Genomic DNA, 18,976 nt, shown 5'->3' on the forward strand with positions numbered 1-18,976 from the left:
CAGCCACCCGGCAACCCCAAACCAATAAGCCCCCATCCCGATAATAAGGCCCAAGCAAAATTTGAGGGGGTCAAAAGAAAATAAGACCCTGTCATTTTCGGGGAAACACAATATTATACCTAAATCATACATAAATTCCACAACACATGGAGAAAGTGAACTTAATGCAAACTTGTAAGAATTATACAGGCAGTAGTACATCTTTCGCTTCTGCTGAAAAGTGTTGAAGATGCTTTTAAAGTATACATCCTAATGGCCTGACATCACCAGCCACATGATGTGTTATATTCAATGAAATACATACTGTAGGTGTTCTGTCCAATCATATTTATATTCTAATTTGCACAGGTCTATAAAGAGAGATTATAATTCCACTTTTCTTTGCCTCCAGCGCTATCTATAAAGCAATATGTAATTCAGTATAAGATGTCCTGATCTTTGTTTTGAAAGGGGCCCCTAAAATATTCTTATACACCAATATTTGAGGAAAAGGCCATCACAGCATGGAAGAAATTCTCTTGTTATCTCTTGCTCTTATAAAATATGTTTGATTGGCCATGGTTTTTGTCAGAGTGGTAAAATAGGAAACACCATTGATTGAAATATGCTCCATGGGTTTCTTCTGAAAGCTGCAAGGCACAGCTATTCTCTGATTGCACTTTCATTTCTTTGGTTTAAGGTTAATGGTAAGGTTAAAAAGAAACTAAAGATCCCAGCAGATAGATCACTGGGGCATAAGAAGGTGGCTAATCACTAAGAATCACCTAGAATGATGAAGGGGAGGGAGTTCTGCCAATGTGTCTGCAAGAAGGTTTCTGCTTCACCCTGCACAGTGATTGCCAGCCAATTTTGGTTTAAAAACAAGAATGTCAGTCTTTTAAAACATAAATATTATCATGAAAATAAATAAAACTGACCTGTGAATTGAGAAAGTGCATGAGGACAGATCAAAATAGTTCCCTTCTGTTTATTTTACTTATTTGTTCTGCCTGGTGTTAACCAGGAGACAGAAAGTGGGAGAGGTAATGTGTGTGTATGTCCACATAGATATACATGCAACCCTTGACTTACAACCATTGTTTAGTGACTATTCAAAGTTACAACAGGACTGAAAAAGTGACATGACTATTTTTCATGCTTATGACCATTGTAGCATTCCCATAGTCGCAAGATCAGTTTGGATGCTTGACAACTGGTTCATATTTATGATGGTTGCAGTGTCTTGGGGTTGTGTGATCACCTTTTGCGACCTTCTGACAAGCAAGTCAATGGGGAAGCCAGATTCACTTTACAACTGTGTTACCAACCTAAAAATTGCAGTGATTCACTTAACAATTCTTAAGTCAGCCCTACCTCCTGCCAAGCGTTATTCCACTGAAAAGTTAGTGGGGAAGAGGAAGGGTGTGAGACAATATTGTAAGGAGCTCTGCCAATGGATTTGGCAAAATAACAGGGATGGAACTAACCTCACTTCGAAGAATGGGAAGAATGTTCCATGAGGCAGGATCAATGGCAAAGAAGGCCCATCTCCTGGGTCCTGTCAAGTGTAGATCCTTAGCATGCCTTCTCTACAAGATCTGATGGGATGGGCAGATATAATCAAGGAGAACTTGAAGGGCTTCAAAAGTTAAAACCAGAACCTTGAATTTGGGCCAGGAAGCAAAGTGGCAACCAATGCAACTCATGGAGCAGAGGTGTAACATGTGCTGTTCTAGAAGCATAAATAACTGCTCCTGCATTCTTCATCAATCACCCTCATTGGAACTGATCCTGGAAAAGGAGGCAAACCAACATCAAATCCAATCCTCTAAGCCAACCCAGAAGGATATCATGTTTGATGGTACTGAAAGCTGCAAAGAGGGCAAGTGGGATAAGGATGGATGCAGAAGCCCATCCAAAAGTGAACCCATACCCGGGCCTGAATTCCAAATGAAAGGAATCCAGATAATCTACTTCTTCCAAAGTCTTCTGATGCTGCTTTTCAATCCCCTTCTCAACCATTTTCCCTGAAAGGGGAAGGTTAGATACTGGATGAAAAATGTCCAGTATACTGAAGTTCAGCAATGATTTCTTGAGGAGATAAGGGAATGACCTCGCCCTCAAGCAAGAATTAACCACTTCTAGAACCCATTTCATTTGTTTGATTTACTTTTGTTGAAGGCAAACATCTCCACTCTGATTACTGTGTATACTATCAAAGGAATGCTCCCAGGTTGTGGTTGTAGCCCTCTGAAGCCATTTCGAAGCCTGCCATACTTTCTATTATTCTAGTACGCATTTTCTATTGTGGGAAAATGGGAGGGGAGAATGTACAGAGTTAGATGCTATGTAGCCATAACAAAATTATTTCTAGAAAGCCAAGGTCATCTTTTGTCTCTGTACCTGACCAGAACTGGATAGGTGGAAGCTGCCAGCATGGCAGTGGAAGATTGGACCATGTGATGGATTTGTGGGTGTGGGGGCAAGATCTTGAACTTTCAACTGGGTGGGAAAACCGGGAAGCCTTCAGATTCAGGTTTTCCCAGATGTGCCAACATGGCTCTCTTAATAAATTGTAACTTTGAGGATTCCTTTGCCTCAGACTCTGATTTAATTTTGGATGCTATTTGGAACCCTGACATTGGTATTAACACTTCACATGACCTTGATTCTATAAGGCTTAAAAATTCTTCAGAAATTAAGCCCTTTTGTAAAGGGCAAAGTATATTTGAGGAAGTAAAAATGATATAAACAATAAAAAATTACCTTTCCAAAGGTGAATTGTTGGGAATACTTAAAAAAGAGCATCAACTTCATACTAAATCAACAAAGATAATCGGAGTATTATGCCAAAAGCCATTTCCTGGCAAAATGCTAATGTAAGAATACAGAGTGATATGTCTGGAAGCAGAACTGCTCTCTGAAGACAACCTGGGTGTGAGTCAGAGAACATTAGACTGAATGCTATTCACCAGGAACAGAGATTTGATAACATGTGACTTGTGTCAACTCTGGAGATGTCAAGAGATATACCCTAAAAGAAGCTAAGATGGGGAAAAAAACCTAAATGAGCCATTCAGCCTTGAAGGCAAGCAGCTGGCAACATCTTTAAAAAAAGGAAATCCAGGTGTGCCCTCTGAAGTTCCATCTTTACTAATATCAAAAGAGAGGAAAATATGAATGCACATCAACACATAGATGGTATCTGTAAAGTTATAACTAGGTCCCCCTCATTATCCATGAGGCCTGGCTGTTATTTGCTGATGATTAGTGGAAGTATGTGGATGGATGAGCTGACAGAATATTGATTTTGTGTCAGAAATAATACCTGTGATGAGAGTGGAGAAGCAATTGAACCAACTGCACAGCCAGATTTTAGATTTCTGGGTATAAATTTTAGAGACCATATTCTACTGTGATAGTCATGTTCAGACAAGGTTATCTATTTGACATCATAATAAATAATAAACTGTAAAGCCTTATTTATTTATTTTCTTTCCACTGCTTTTTTTCTTTAAGTGGCTCTCATGCTAATTAAAATTTGGTAGAAAATCTAGAGTCATTGTTAGTGGCACTATCAAACTGGATTTCAGCAGATTCCAAAAGGTCAGGAAGAACTACAACTCTGTAACCAGAATGCATTCTTTGCTAGTAGAAAAAGTGAAAAGAATTCATCTAAGATTGATTATATATTTGAAATAAACAGAAATTTTAATAGAAGTTGTAATTTCAATGTTCATTCATGGAGTTTTGACATTTGTGGTAGTCTTCTAAATAAAATACATTGTGAATGCATATTTGTACTTTTTATAGCAACAGTATAGAAGGGGTTGTTTTTGCTTTCATGATTTACAGCTCTTTTATTTCCTGGATGTCTTTCATTCAAGTTCTAAACAATCTTGATGCGGCTTCAGTTTCCAACTCCAGATAAGGTCACACTGGGGCTGTCACTTACTCAGTGTAGTCTCACAGATTTGGTTTATATATACTTTACTCTGTCACATATTGAATATCTAGAAATATGAAAGTGGAAATCCCTGAGAAAGCTTTTTTCCCTTAGGGATGTGAAAAATATTTTGACCTAGAAATGGCCCTTTTCCTGTGGCTTGCGATAGGGATTTTTTTCAAACTGGTGGGAGTGGAATATTGAAAGGAAAGAAGAAATTATAAGCACAGGACTAAACGAAGAAAACTGATAGCAGATGCTTAAATACCAAATCTTCCTGACAAGTCTTTTTTTTAAATCTTCACTATGGGGAACATAGAGTTTACATGGCTGGATGAGTGGGTTACTTGTGTCTTTTGCTGTGCTTTGCAGACTGGCAATGGAAACACATTGCTAATGCTGTTGAACGTGTAATCCTGTAAAGATTACTGCTACAATGTTGGGTTGCTTAGGTTATTAAGATTTGGTTGCAAATGCACTTTGCACAGTATTATGTCTAGTTAATGCTTATCTTTCAGCAGCATTTAAAAATCAAAATTGTGGATGGTTTCTAGAGCTTTGCTGTCTACCTGATTTTGGGAAGCAAGTGGTCAGAAAAAATTGGTCCAGAAGATTTTTTGTAAAGTTAAATCATTAAGAAAACATAATAGGAATGAAAGTATGATTTGTGTTTGTCACTTTGGTATGAAATTGCAGCCAGTTATTTATCTTCAGACAACCATTAGGAACTAATGCCAGTGCTAAAAGTTAGGAGCAGACATTAAATACGTCATCAAAAAAGCACAACAAAGAATGTTCTTCCTGCGCCAACTCAGAAAGCTCAAACTGCCCAAGGAGCTGCTGATTTAGTTCTACAGAGGAATTATTGAGTCTGTCATCTGCACCTCTATAACTGTCTGATTTGGCTCTGCAACCAAACAAGACAGACCCAGACTTCAACAGATAATTAGAAGTACAGAAAAAACAATTGCTACAAACCTGCCTTCCATCGAGGACCTGTACACTGTACGAGTCAAAGAGAGGGCTGTGAAAATATTTACAGATTCCTCACATCCTGGACATAAATTGTTTCAAATTGTACCCTCAAAATGACGCCATAGGACACTGTACATCAGGACCACTAGACGCAAGGACAGTTTTTCCCACATATCATCACTCTGCTAAACAACTAATTCCCACAACACCGTCAAACTATCTAAAAAGGCAGTATTACCATCATTATTCTCATCTTCCCTATTTCCTATCTCCTTATGACTATAACTTTGTTGCTTATCACTATTATTGTATGTACCTCAAGAGCTTACACACCGGAAACAAATTCCTTATGTGTCTAGTCACACTTGGCCAATAAAGAATTCTATTCTATTCTATTCTATTCTATTCTATTCTATCCTAATCACAATGACCCCAAAATCTGAAAATGTCATTATGGTATATAAGCACAACGCATTTTCACATCACCCATTTTCACTAGCATTGTAAAATTACATGCCAGTGCATAAGGGGCAGAGTTTTTATTGCAATATTCCAATACGGATTTTGTGTTTTATTTCGCCTCTCCCTCTAACACCTTTGTTTGGAAGATAAGCTAATTAAAATAAATGAAGTATTAAAGAAATATGTTTATTTCTTTATTCAGTAATCTGTTGGCTAATTGGATCATATTTTGTTGTCTTGAAAATAGACCAGTTCATAGAAGTGATTTTAATGCCCTTTCTTTCGGATGTAAAGAAATGTGAAGTTTTAATATGGTGATGTAAACTTTATTTCAACTTAAATTGTTTTATACTATAACATTTTCTAAGAATTCATGTTTTAAAATGTTGAAAACAATATTTTGCTTGTATGTAAAATATATAACAATGTGACAATATAATCTCATATATAGCAATAGAAGAAAGGGAAACAACTTTGCCATTATTAACTATAAAAACTTTACCAAAACTGCTTTTATATTTCTGGTGTCATTACAGAAACAAACAGTACATTATTTTGTCAACATCAGCAAACCTGTTGAAAAGGCTAGTGTATAAATTTAGATTAGAAGCTTGCCTAGTATGCCATACAATAAAATGCATTACACACTTAAACAAATAGAATACATCCCTTTAACTTTTAACAAAGAGCTATTTAAAAACTGAAAAGTAATCTAACGAATAGAGGTCACCATAGATAAAAATATTTACATTCTCTTTTTTCTATTATTTTTTCTTGTTTTATGTAGAACATTACAACACAGCTAAGGATAAATTCAGAAAAGTGAAAATGGCTTTCTGTTTTCTGAGGCAGATTGAAAACCTTTTAGAGTGGATTGCTCAGATGATCCAAAAGCAAAGGGAAAATTAAAGCCTTCTTTCCCATCTTGAAAAACCTGAGCAGAAGGAAGTGTTGGAAATGCAAATGTAAATGAATCTTCATTATCCATTTTCCCAAAGAAATCTCCTTGAACAGAATAATACTCTGAATTAACATTTGATACAGTATATATCAATAACATATTAATATTGATTATAAGCCATTATTAAAACAAAAAGCAAAAGAGTATTCCAATTACAATACATTAGACTCTCCAGAAATATTATAAATTGGGGGGAGATGGCATTAGCTCCTGGATGGAGCTCTTTTTAAAATATTTTTGTTTAAAAGGTATAGTCTGGCTCTCAATATAAATGCTTTTCAGTAATTTATGAATAAACAATAGGTAATCACAATATATTTCTACCATGAAAACTTACCAATATCTTTGTGTGGAGAAATTGGATTTATATTTCCAGCAGAACAGCTTTCACCTGGCTAAAAGACCAAGTGAATTCATTAGAAAATGGCACATTAGATATATGTCTGACAAATAGGATAAGAAATGAGATAAGAGCATAGTCAGTGCTAAACTTGCCATTGGTGCTCTCAATAATACCAAAGAAGAACTCATTAGCTTTATTCATCGGGGGGGGGGGGGACGACGATGCATGGGGGAGGGTCACAGCATCAGTCAGAGAATCTCTGTAACAGAACTTATCATTTTTAAACGTGTTTAATACCTCTCTAACAAATTAAAGACAATCAGCACAGCTTGTGGAAGCAAATCCGTAGTTAATTATGTGGGGTTATTTTGTCTGACCTGAATTATTCAGCTTAATTAGTGGCCCCATACTCTAATTTCTTTCTAAGCATGTTCTATGCACCAGGAATAATTATTTACATTTCCATCCTATCCCTTGTTTTCTTATGTTTTTCCTAAACTATTGATTGCTTGCTTGCTTGATCAATCAATTCCATCAAATTACTGTTGACTCTTAATAACCACATATATAGACTTTCTCCATGACAAACTGCCCCTCACCTGATCCTGATCAATAGTGCACTCTAGAGAAGGCTATTCAGATGTTTTAGGGATTTTTGACTTCTTTACCAGGACTCCAGATCACAAAAGTGGCATTCAAATACCAGAGCCAGGTTGCTTCTTCCCCATAGAAACTCCCTCATTTTGCTCATAAAATTCATTGTTATATTGTAGGTAGCTGGACATGAGGCGATGATGGAGGTTTTTAGTGGTATCTTCAGGAAATATTCTCTTAACATGTAGCAGTGTCTTCTTGAATTCTGCTGATAAATTGATTAGTTTTGATGTATTCTCCTTGATTTTTGGTGAAGAATGAGACCACATCAAAACCAATTAATCTATCATCAGAACTGAGTTTACAGAGTTTCACAACAAAGTGAGTTGAATCCTTGCAACTGCACATTGAACAGAACAGAATAACAGGATATAAATAAAGTCAAATGAAAGACATAAACATAGCATAAAACGATAATGCTAACTAATCAAATATAAAAATGATAATGTACCATCCAATAAGGAGCATTGTAAAATGGTGACCTTAACTGGGGCAGGAGGGAACTGCAGTGGCAAGAGCGAAGCCAGGTCATGGTCTGTGTGCATCAACCAGGCCTTTTGCTCTCGTTTCCTTGGCACAGGGCTGTCAAACTCGTGGCCGGTAGGCAGGACACTTCACGCGCTGGCCATGCTCATGCCCAGTTTAGTGAAAGGGAATAAAGTCCCGATACATCATGCGATGCCAACGTGACACCGCAAGTTTGACACCCCTGCTTTAGCACCTCTTTGTTGGCTTTCTTCCATATAATTCTAGGTGTTGATCATGATTATTCTTCTTTCTTTTATACAAGAAATTGGGATTTCAATCTGAATCCTGTCAATTCTAGTCGAAAACTTTAACCAAAACACCAGTGAATAGGTTAATCACCCTAAAAAATACCTGATCTAATGAGCTCTCACTTCCAAATGCAGAAAAATCAAAAAAATTAAATCCAGGTGACTGTGCCTTTGAGTTAAACCCAGCAAGAAAAGAAAAAGCAGGTGACTTGGACAGCAATCCTTCACTTTCTGGTGGAAATCTAGTACAATGAAAAAGAAGAAGATATGAATATTAAGTGGAAGTTAACAATCAGAAAGATCCTGAAGAAAGGCAAAGCTTGATGCAGTAATAAACTTTGAATTAACAATGCTTACAGTTCAAATGAAGTTCTCATCTCACAAGAGTCAGGGGTTTTTGGAAAAATGTTAGTGTCTGGAGTTATTAGCCCTGGAGCTGATACAGCATCTGCATCTCTTGTTGAAGAATAACATCCAGATTTAGTAGAAATTTCTGTCTGAAAGTTGAAAGATTTAAATTTATTTATTTATTTTATAAATGTATGTATTCAATTTATATGCCGCCCATCTCACCATCCAAAGCTTATCCAAATTTGTAAAATTAGTACATAAATGATCGAATAAGAACTAAAGTGCTTCTTCAGAGAGAAATCTACATAGATTTAAAGCTGTTAGTCTCCTGTGCAGGTATGTTACATGAAGATCATTTTTCTCAACCAACTGCTTTCCAAAAAAGTACAATGCAAGGAATTTAAAGTAGCAAACATCAAATCAATTAACATTAGCATATATCTGGTTTTCAAAATTATTGAAAATCATTTAATAGAATAATGTAACAAAAAGTTAAACTAACTTGAGCTATAACTGCAGAATCCACTGATATTTTTTCATTTTGTTTGTAGTCAGCCTTTTTTCCTACCACATAAAATTATATTTTATAAAAATCAAGATGGTGTAACATTGGTGATTATACTGGTACATTATTGAAGAAGAGAAACATTTGCTGCTATATTCCAGTCATATAAATGTACATCAGATTTTAGCATCAATGTCAGAAAGATTGTAAGACATAGGGAGCAGAATACCAAACACTCAATCGCTAGATTTATTTCCCTGAAATTGTGGACCCATTTGGCACCTAGAAAGGGTTTCCCAAACAGACAATAAAAAATGAATGTATGAACTGAGAGGGTGAGAGGTGAAATACTTCAATGGCCAACTTAAGATGTTGGGGATCTGATGTAGGGTATAACAAGGTGAAGAGCCAAGCATTGTAGAATTGAGAAGGAAAAAAAAGAAGACCTCACTTTACTCAAAGAAGCCATTCATACTTAATTCATTTCTTGCCTCACTCCAATATGTGCAGTGTCACAACTCACCAATGCAGTATAATGGTAAAGATGCTGGATTGGAGTCACTATGATTCAGGCTCATTTTATCATGGCATTAAGTGGGTAACTCTGTGCCAATCAATCTCTCAATCCAATCTCTCATGAAAGGTTGTTAAGGTAATTAAATGAAGGGTGATCCCTAAGTATGTTACCTAATAGCTAAACAATCTAGATATCTGGCCATAGGCTTAGCCACTCTTGTAAGTGCTCTTAGATAATTTAATTTTATTCATAATTTTACTGATCATTCATATTATGCATTTTTAGAATGATTCACCATTCTGCTTTTGTATTTTGAAACACATTTTATATCCTTAAAAAAAATTGCATTAATGCCGTATTAAGATTAAATAACAGCTATAATGAGTCTCCCAATCTTTCTAAATGGTATGGAATGAAAACTATTTTGTCTCTTATCAAATAGTAAATGGCAATATATATAATGCATATTTTAGTAAATTTTTACCTTTTGTATTTTCAAAGTTAAAGCACTGTTTAGTAAGTGTGTTCTTCTGATTAGCTAATAATCTGAAACAATTCAGAAAATAATTAATTTACATAAGCAAAATTATATATTTTCATAAACTATATATTATTAATGAAGATAGGATGACTGAAAAATTACCTATTTGATATTTCCTTGGGATCATTTGTTATAGATGAATCTGTTCCTACAATATTGGTTTCTGAATTATCATATTTCTAAAACAAAACAATATGTATTTCAAATTAAGAGTATAAAAGTCTGATAGAAGACCCATTTATTCTCCTACAGCACTAAAAATAATACTCAGGTAACTCTTATTCCTCCCTACTACTACATTCCTTACCTTTTTGTTGAAGGGAAAATTGTTGTAGTTAAATCCCTGTATTTTTAATTGTTTGCTTTTATTTATTTTATTTTTAGCATGTCTTAAAGAATTGAACCTTGGGTACTTGGACCCAACATATCTTTTAAGTAAGTTTCCTGTTTTTCTTTTAAATTTGTGTACCATACTGTACCGTACTTAAAAGGAAACAAAATGCATTCGATCTAAAGGATCTCATACAGTAGATAGCTCTGCCCATACTGACCTTGTGTCAACTTAGACAAAAAGAATCCCAATAGAAGGAAAACAGAATTATTTTTTCAAAATTAACTTTAGATGCACCACATTATTTTTAAATACATTTTATTGTGCTGAATTAATAAATAATAATAATAATAAATTTGGATTTATTAGCCGCTCCCTTTCCGGGCAGGACTCGGGGCGGCGTACACTAAGACATATATAAACATACATATATACACAAACATACATGCACGGAGGAGTTAATAGATTAAAACATTTAGACAAATTAAAACCCTTAACATGCCCCGTTTAATAAAAACCCAATATACAATAAAAATGTAAAATTTAAAAAAGACAGTCAGGAGGAATATGAAAAAATTACGGTTGAGCCAGGCCGGATAGTTGAAAGAGGTGGGTCTTCAACTGTACACGGAAGGAGCGGAGATCGGAAATAATCCTGATGTCACGGGGGAGGTCATTCCACAGGGCTGGGCCCATCACAGAGAAGGCTCTGCTCCTGGATGTCGCCCCCCGACACTGTTTGGCGGACGGCACCCGGAGAAGTCCCTCTCTGTGTGAGCGAATTGGTCGTAGGGATGTGTGGGGCAGGATGCGATCCTGCATGTAACTAGGTCCTATGCCATGAAGTGCTTTAAAGATCATAATCAAGACCTTGAAACGCACTCGGTAATGGATGCATATTACTCATTTTGCTTTTTGTTTGCATACCTGATTGCATACCTGATTTTCATTTTCCATATGGTTGAAATATATACTAGTCACTGTTGAATGTCCTGCCAGATCCTCTTTCTTTTCTGCACCTATATTATATAAGATTATGAGTTCTATATTATTAAGTTGATTCTCACGTAGGAATAATATAAAATTGACATCAAAAGGGTAATTATATAGTAGCAGTCAACTTATAGTAAAAAAAAGATTACAATATTTGAGTAAAGGTTTTTGCTATTTGCACCCACCATAACACAAAATTGTTCTGGCAACACCTTTTTGGCCATATTTTGGTGGGTTTTTTTTAGCTGAAGCAATATTAACATGGTGTTTTCCCCTTATTCCAACATGGCTCAACAAACCTGTTAACATGTTAGGAGAGAAGGTGTCTGCAATGACTCAAGGCAGAGGCTGGAGCAGTAGGACATCAATCAATCAACAAGCAGAATAGAGCTGGAAGTTTTCTAGTCCAGTCCTTTGCTCAAGCAGGAGACCCTATACTATTTCAGACAAATGACTGTCCAGTCACTTCTTAAAAACCTCCAGTGATGAAGCACCCACAACTTCTGAAGACAAGCTGTTCCACTGGTTAATTGTCTTCACTGTTAGGAAGTTTCTCCATAATTCCAGGTTGCTTTCTCCTTGATTAGTTTCCATCCATTGTTTCTTATCCTGCCCTGTGGTGCTTTGGAAAATAAATTGACCCCCTCCTCTTTGTGGCAGCCTCTCAAGTACTGGAATACTGCTATCATGTCCCCCCCCAGTCCTTCTTTTCTCTAGACTAAATCCTGCAACCAATTCTCCAAACCCAAGTTCTGCAACCATTCTTCATATGTTTTAGTCTCCAGGTCTTTAATCATATTAGTTGCTCTTTTTGCACCTTTTCCTAACTCTCCACATTTTGTGTAATGTGACCAAAACTGGATGCAGTATTCCAAATGTGGTCTTACTAAGGCTTTACAAAGTGGTGCTAATACTTCATGTGATTTTGATTCTATGCCTCTTTATACAACCAAGGATTGTATTAGCTTTTTTGACTGCTGCTGCACACTGCTGACTCATGCTTAGGTGATCACCCACTAGGACTAAAAAATCCGCTCTCACAGTTACTATTTATGAGCCAGGTTTTGCCTAATCTGCACTTGTACCCTTTGGTTTTTCCTGCCCAGGTGTAAAACCTTGACTTTCTCCACATTAAATTTTATTTTGTGGGATAGGGCCCATTGTTCAAGTCTGTCAAGAACTTTTTGGATCATGAGCTTGTCTTCTGGGGTTTTGGCTATTCCTGCCAGCTTAGTGTCATCTGTAAATTTGACGAGATCCCCTTCTATTCCATCATCTAAATCATTTATGAAGATATTGAAGAGTACTGGGCGTAAGATGGAACCCCATTGTGGTACCCCACTTCCCTCCAAGTAGATGTAGTACCATTAAGGACTACTTGTTGTATACGGTTTGTCAGCCAATGAATCAGCTATAGGGATTACAAACGTTGTGCTGTTACACATTTGTGCTGACCTTCTGCAAACATCCAGCTAGTATAGGTACTAGAAAAAGAGAGCACTAAGGGTAGTTCAATGTTGCCCAGAACAACAGAACAATATGGACATAATCTGGACAGCATTCTACTAGAATTATTCAGATGAAAGAAATCAGGGCATGAACAGGCAGCTATGCAATCTCAGCAATGAAGAACAGATGGATTCTATGAATATTCATCAAATAAAAATTACAAATGTTGATGGCTATACTGATAAAATATTTTAAGAAACATTTTGTATCAATTTAGATTTTGGAAGTACAACCATCTTGTCCATGTTCAGTTTGAGATGGTGATGACATATCAGTTTAAAAACCTATGCCAGGCTCTTGGAAAGGTATGCCCACAAAGGATGTGACATTTATTTCTCATAAGAGGAGAAATTGGGCAAAACAGAGCTCTATGTGCTCAGAGCACGGCTTTATCTCTCTCCCTTGAAGAGGAACGATGACACATTACCATAGGAAACAGAATCAGTTGTATTTGACTAACTAGTTCCAGTATGACTGATATAGAAACATCTATACTTCCTGCAAGAAATATATCAATTATGGAGGGAAATACCTTAATATATTCTATAATATTCATATATATATATATAAATATTTAAAGACCCAGGTAAGTGATATCACAGGTTGTATATATGCTGTGGGGAAAATGGTACATATATAGCAATATCCAGCACTATCCATAGATGGAATATCCAACATTCTATCTATGTTGGTATATGCATTTACTTCCCAGAGTCCCAGAGACTGTAAAAGTAGACCTTGACTTACAACCGTTCATTTAGTAACGGTTCAGAGTTACAATGGCACTGAAAAAGTGACTTAATCATTTTCACACTTATGACCATTGCAGCATCCTCATGATCATGTGATCAAAATTTGGGCACTTGGTAACCAACATGTATTTGTGACAGTTGCACTGTCTCGGGTCAGAAGCCTTGAAACTTTCCCATCTGGCTTCTGACAAGCGAAGACAAAGGGAGAAACCACACTTCACTTAATGACTGCATGATTCACCTACAACTGCAGTGCTTCATTTAACAACTGTGGTTAAAAGGTCACAAAAATGGGACAAACTCACTATACAATTGCCTTGCTTAGCAATGGAAATTTTGAGCTCAACTGTAGTAGTAAGTCTAGGACTACCTGTACTGTTTCTTGTTCTGATGCTGCTTTTAGAAATCAATTGAAATATACTGCAAGTACTTTATCAATGCTTTTTTGGCAAAAGGTTTTGTTTCCTTCTATAATTTTTTTTCGTATTTGATACTATTTTAAGGTAGTTTCCCCAACTATACTTAGCACGATTATTTTCTATAAAACTCTGTTTGTAGACAGCTGAGTATGCAGATACAGATTATGAATTGGAGAAGTACATCAGTAGCATATTTCTTTTCATTCATCTCAAAATCTTAGAGCTAAATCTCTTAATATTTTGTTACCTGTGTCTGTGATCTGAGATAGTGGTTTCACAGTTGGCACACTTTGAACTAATTTCTGAAAAATGCTAGATAGATTAAATGGTTTATATGTTTGTTCTTTCCTGTTCAATAAATGTTGACTCTCTTTGAACAAGCTGAAAGAAAAATTTAAATCAATGAAAGAAACATGGAATACCTGAGACACATATTTTATTTTACTTTACTTTGAAATAAATGCTAAGGACATACAAAAATGCTCAATCTTATCTAATCTCCTCACTGGATAATGTCTATTGAGCTTGCTTAATAGAAATATGAAAAGCATGGGAAAATACCAAATTGTTACAAAATTATTGACCTACCTTTGATTAAAACTGTTAACACAAAATTTTCTTTTTGAAAACAAGTACATTATTATAGAATATAATTGGTTTTAATTTAGTATTAATATCTCTGTGAGGCAGATGGGCAGTTTCTAAATTTGACTCATAAATAAATAAAAGATAAACAATGTACCACAACATTTGTTCTGTCTTCACAATTTTTTTCTTTTTCATTTGGTTTTATTTTTGGCTTGTTGTTCTTTTTAGCTTTAGTTTGTTGAAGTTTTTCCTCTAATTCTTTTTTTTTTTTTTTTGTTCAATGAAATGGCAAAATTATACATAAATGTAATGTTTTATAGCTAAATAATATTAAGATGCTATTATTTGAAGGATTATTTGTTTACTTTTAACAGTTTTTCTTCAAGTATTATCTACTTTTTTCCAATGCTTTAAAGTGGGAACAGAAGAGGGAACATAAAATATACATTAGAGATACTAGATAAAATACTAGTGTGGAAATGTCCTTTGACTATTGGAGAAAACATATGGAAAACCACATTGCTTCTTTGAGGATTCATGTTACTTACTTTTGGTTCCTAGAGTGAATTCATGTTATCTAGGAGCTGGATTTGCTTTTTAAATTGAGGTATTTTCTTGTCTAGAGAGATTCTATAGTTACTTAGACTATATAAGGAATCATTCTTCATTTCCCCCAAATTGATCTAGAAGCCAACACCAACTTCTTAGAAAAGTCACATCTTTTACTAGGATCACACAATTGTCCTATTATATTTTTAGGCAATGTAAGATGATTCCATTCCAACTCTAAGGTAATCACTGCAAGGGAATCTTCAGATTAGGAAAGTATAGTATAAACCTTTCTGCACTAGCCAGCTTATGTGTAAATATTATATTGAAAATCTGCATTTAAATCTGTTAGAACAGAAATCGCTCTGTAAAATAGTAAGTAAAGCAGATACAATTTGTAATACTCTATGAATTTGTAAGGGGGAAAACTTCTGGACAAGAAAGGTTTCAGGATTCAGTAACCTCTTTATGACTCATGTTTCAGTGTGATATATTTGATTTTAAAATGCCACCTTCCATCAAAGCCCTTCTTTCTTTCTTGATTTTTTGCTTTTTCTTCTATCATATTAGAATCCTCTTCCATCTGTTCAGTATCCTTTTGATCTTCTGTAACATTGTCTAGATGCTAAAAGACAAAATTCATTTTTTGTACAAATTTTTAATGTGTGTATTTTTTATCCCATCTTTATTATGTTTACAAATAACTTAAGATAGCAAACATAATCTTCCACCTCCTATTTTCCTCAAAAAACAACCTTCTGGGGTGAGTCACCCAACTAATCTGAAGTCATTTATTTCTGTCTAACTTTCCATGCATACATGCACAAACCACATAATCTTTGACTTTTCTGCTAGTAGAATGTATTTCTTATAAATAAATTTCTTTTCTCTTATAGTTATAAATATAGTTATTCATTAATCACTGCTTAGATTAGATTCCCAGTTTCAGAAATACTTCATACACTGCAATCTCTAATAATACTTTCCCACTGTGATCTGATGTAGTGACATGTTCACATAGACTGCAACATAAATACTTACCTCTTTGAAGTAGTTGATTTTCTTTTCTAGCTCTTTTGCAGTTTTGACAAGTTCTGCTGATTGCTGTTTGAGAATTGTTGCATGAGTAAGAGTTTCCTTTGTGTTCTGCCGCAGAGAAGCACTTTCATATGTTAAGGAATCAATCGAACACACAATTTAACATTCAAATAAAAAGCTAAAAAGGACCACAATTCTGCTCATAGTTATGAAGAGCTCATTTTCATTTAAATATCTGAAATCAATGAATTGATTCTCCATAATTTGAATAATTTTATTCTCCATCCAAATTTACCCAGTTTGTTATTAACATGTTGATGAATCATTTATTAGCCTCCCAAAAGTATACAATATAAGTACACATTCAAATCTATATTTAAAAAATGGCTAACTTGTAACTTACATGAAACAGCATGTTAATTTCATATAGCATTTTAATTATGTGAAGTTGACTTCTAACAATTGGTCCTAGTATTTTAAATTAAATTGAGAATTAGGCTACAGTGCAGTCTAGTGGCCATGCTATAATTTGTATATTAAATGATCAAAAGTTTAGAAAACATTGCATAAACATTTGAAAAGATGAAGCTCTACTAGCTTCTATAAATCTGGGACCAAGGTAATGATGTTAATGGGAATGTTAATTCCATTTCAAATAAAACACTAAAGAAGATTGCATTAATGTACTGAATGAATTTACACTGGTATTATATTGATAGAATGGTATCCAGGAATAAAGCAAATTTTTCTACTTTTGTGTAATCCCTCTTCAAATCTCCAAATTGGTTCACTGGACTAGGGGAGCTATTGAAACAAAACTAGGCAGATATATAGGGGGAGAGATAAAGAAGAGTGAGGGTATACGTCCATTTTTAGAGATAGGCTCTGTCTCTAAAGGGGTAGAGGCTCTATCTCTAAAGGGGTAGCCAAATTTCCATTACATGCTATCCTCAAAATTTAAGATGCACTATGATGTATGGAAGGATAACAATTTACATTTAGTAGTTCTAAAAATATTATATAACTAATTCTTGTGATAGTCTTCTATTTAACTAAGAACAGTCATTTTAAACCAATTTTAAACTAGCATTTCCTATTTCCCTATATGGTATCTTGATTACAATTTACGTATCCTGAATATATGAGCATTATCCATAATTTCTTCTTGTCATTCTAATTTAGTTAGCTTCTTAAATTGCAAAATACATTATTGCTACATGTGCTTTTCAATTGATGTAACAGCTAAATTCTATCATGATAGAATCAATAGGGGGCGGGGGTGGGAAGAGTTGAATGGATACATATGTGTTGCCCATGAAGAAAGTGATTGGAAAGGACCAGGTCCTGGAAAAAAGGTGGTAATCAATTAATCTCTTAACTGTTCTGCAACTTATTAAACAGAAAAGAAGGAAAACAGTCCAAGTGGTTTGATTCTATTGTTGTAGTACAAAACATTATTATTATTAATAGTAATAGTAGTAGTAGTAGTTAATATACCCGTTTATTATTTTGCTCACATAGCAATGAGTGGGTGAGGGTTATTGCTATTGCTATTAGGAGCCACAATTCCTTCCTACTACAAATCATTCAGAATGTTACCACCACTAATCTACTTTCTATGAATTTGTGTCATAATAGTAACACAATATTCATGATATTCAGGTATACATCTTTTCAATCACTGTTGTCCCATCTTCTCTTATTAAGATAATCTTTTCTTTGAACACATTCAGTATATGAATTTTGCTAATTCCTTCCAACAGACATTAAACCTAGATTTTATGGTCTCAGAACAATTCTACCTCATACCAATCTTGTCCAGTTTATGGATATCCTCTTTCCTTTTTTTGGCATATTAGTTTTGGGAGATGTGCATAGATACATTTATACATACTTACAAACCTCATGATAATTTTGGGAAAATGTTCAAAAACATTAGAAACCCGAATCAACAGTTCTAGAAAATTGTTTATGAACTGAATATATAGAAATAAAGTATATGAGAAATTAATTATTCCATGTATGAAATACAGTATTAATCTAAATAAGAAGTACTGCATTCTAGTTAAAAAAAAGCAAACAAATACATTAACCATAATATGACAGATTTCAGGATAATGTAATCTTTATCAATAGCTTCTAATTTCAGGGGGAAATGCCAATTTCAATACACCTATAAGGGGAAAATATTCTGAAACAATAATTATACTTTTACGTTTATTTTAACTCATAATTTAAAGACTCTGCATAAATGAAATTAAAATTATTAAAAGTATATTTTACTGTGAAGATCTATCAGTTCAGCTTCTTTCTGCTTAAATAATTTAGAATGTTGTTGAACTTGATCTTGAATTTCTTCATATTCTTTTTTTTCACGATAATATTCTTGGGCAATTGTAGTTTCTAAATATTTTGCTTGGTGCTGCCTGAAAACTTCTTGATATTGATTCATATAATCCTGGTACATTTTTCTTTTAAAACAAGAAAATAGTCATTTTTCATTGGTGAATAATTATATTTTGAAAAGATTATCATATTTTACAATATACACTCTACTCAACTGATGTTTGCAACCATATTTACACCATATGCTATTATTTAATTGACTGTGAATATTTCTGACAATTTGTATTTATTACTAATATATATTATCACTATTAATCATACGTGACATCCTAATTGTAACTGCCCATGAAAATATAATTTATATTTTTCTCAACTGCAATTTTCACTTCTATTTAGTAATGAATAGAATTAATAAAAGTATCAATATTTCATCAAATTATT

At 34.5% G+C, this 18,976-nt stretch overlaps 1 protein-coding gene across 1 annotated transcript in view; it reads right to left on the reverse strand.

The window, feature by feature from the left end:
- Positions 1–6,176: 6,176 nt before the first annotated feature.
- The window catches only part of LOC309385649 (protein SIX6OS1), a gene marked incomplete at its 3' end in the record, with an annotated part of 30,627 nt that continues 17,827 nt past the window's right edge, over positions 6,177–18,976 (reverse strand). The window contains exons 6-12 of the mRNA XM_081940281.1: positions 18,473–18,660; positions 17,491–17,533; positions 16,193–16,313; positions 10,113–10,189; positions 8,200–8,338; positions 6,661–6,718; positions 6,177–6,367 (exon numbers count right to left, since the gene is read on the reverse strand). Coding sequence (XP_081796407.1) covers positions 6,177–6,367; positions 6,661–6,718; positions 8,200–8,338; positions 10,113–10,189; positions 16,193–16,313; positions 17,491–17,533; positions 18,473–18,660 — 817 coding nt within the window. The remainder of the gene's footprint in view (positions 6,368–6,660; positions 6,719–8,199; positions 8,339–10,112; positions 10,190–16,192; positions 16,314–17,490; positions 17,534–18,472; positions 18,661–18,976) is intronic.

Source organism: Natrix helvetica, assembly GCF_964273705.1.
Source record: "Natrix helvetica genome assembly, chromosome: 1".
NCBI classification, from domain to species: domain Eukaryota; kingdom Metazoa; phylum Chordata; class Lepidosauria; order Squamata; family Natricidae; genus Natrix; species Natrix helvetica.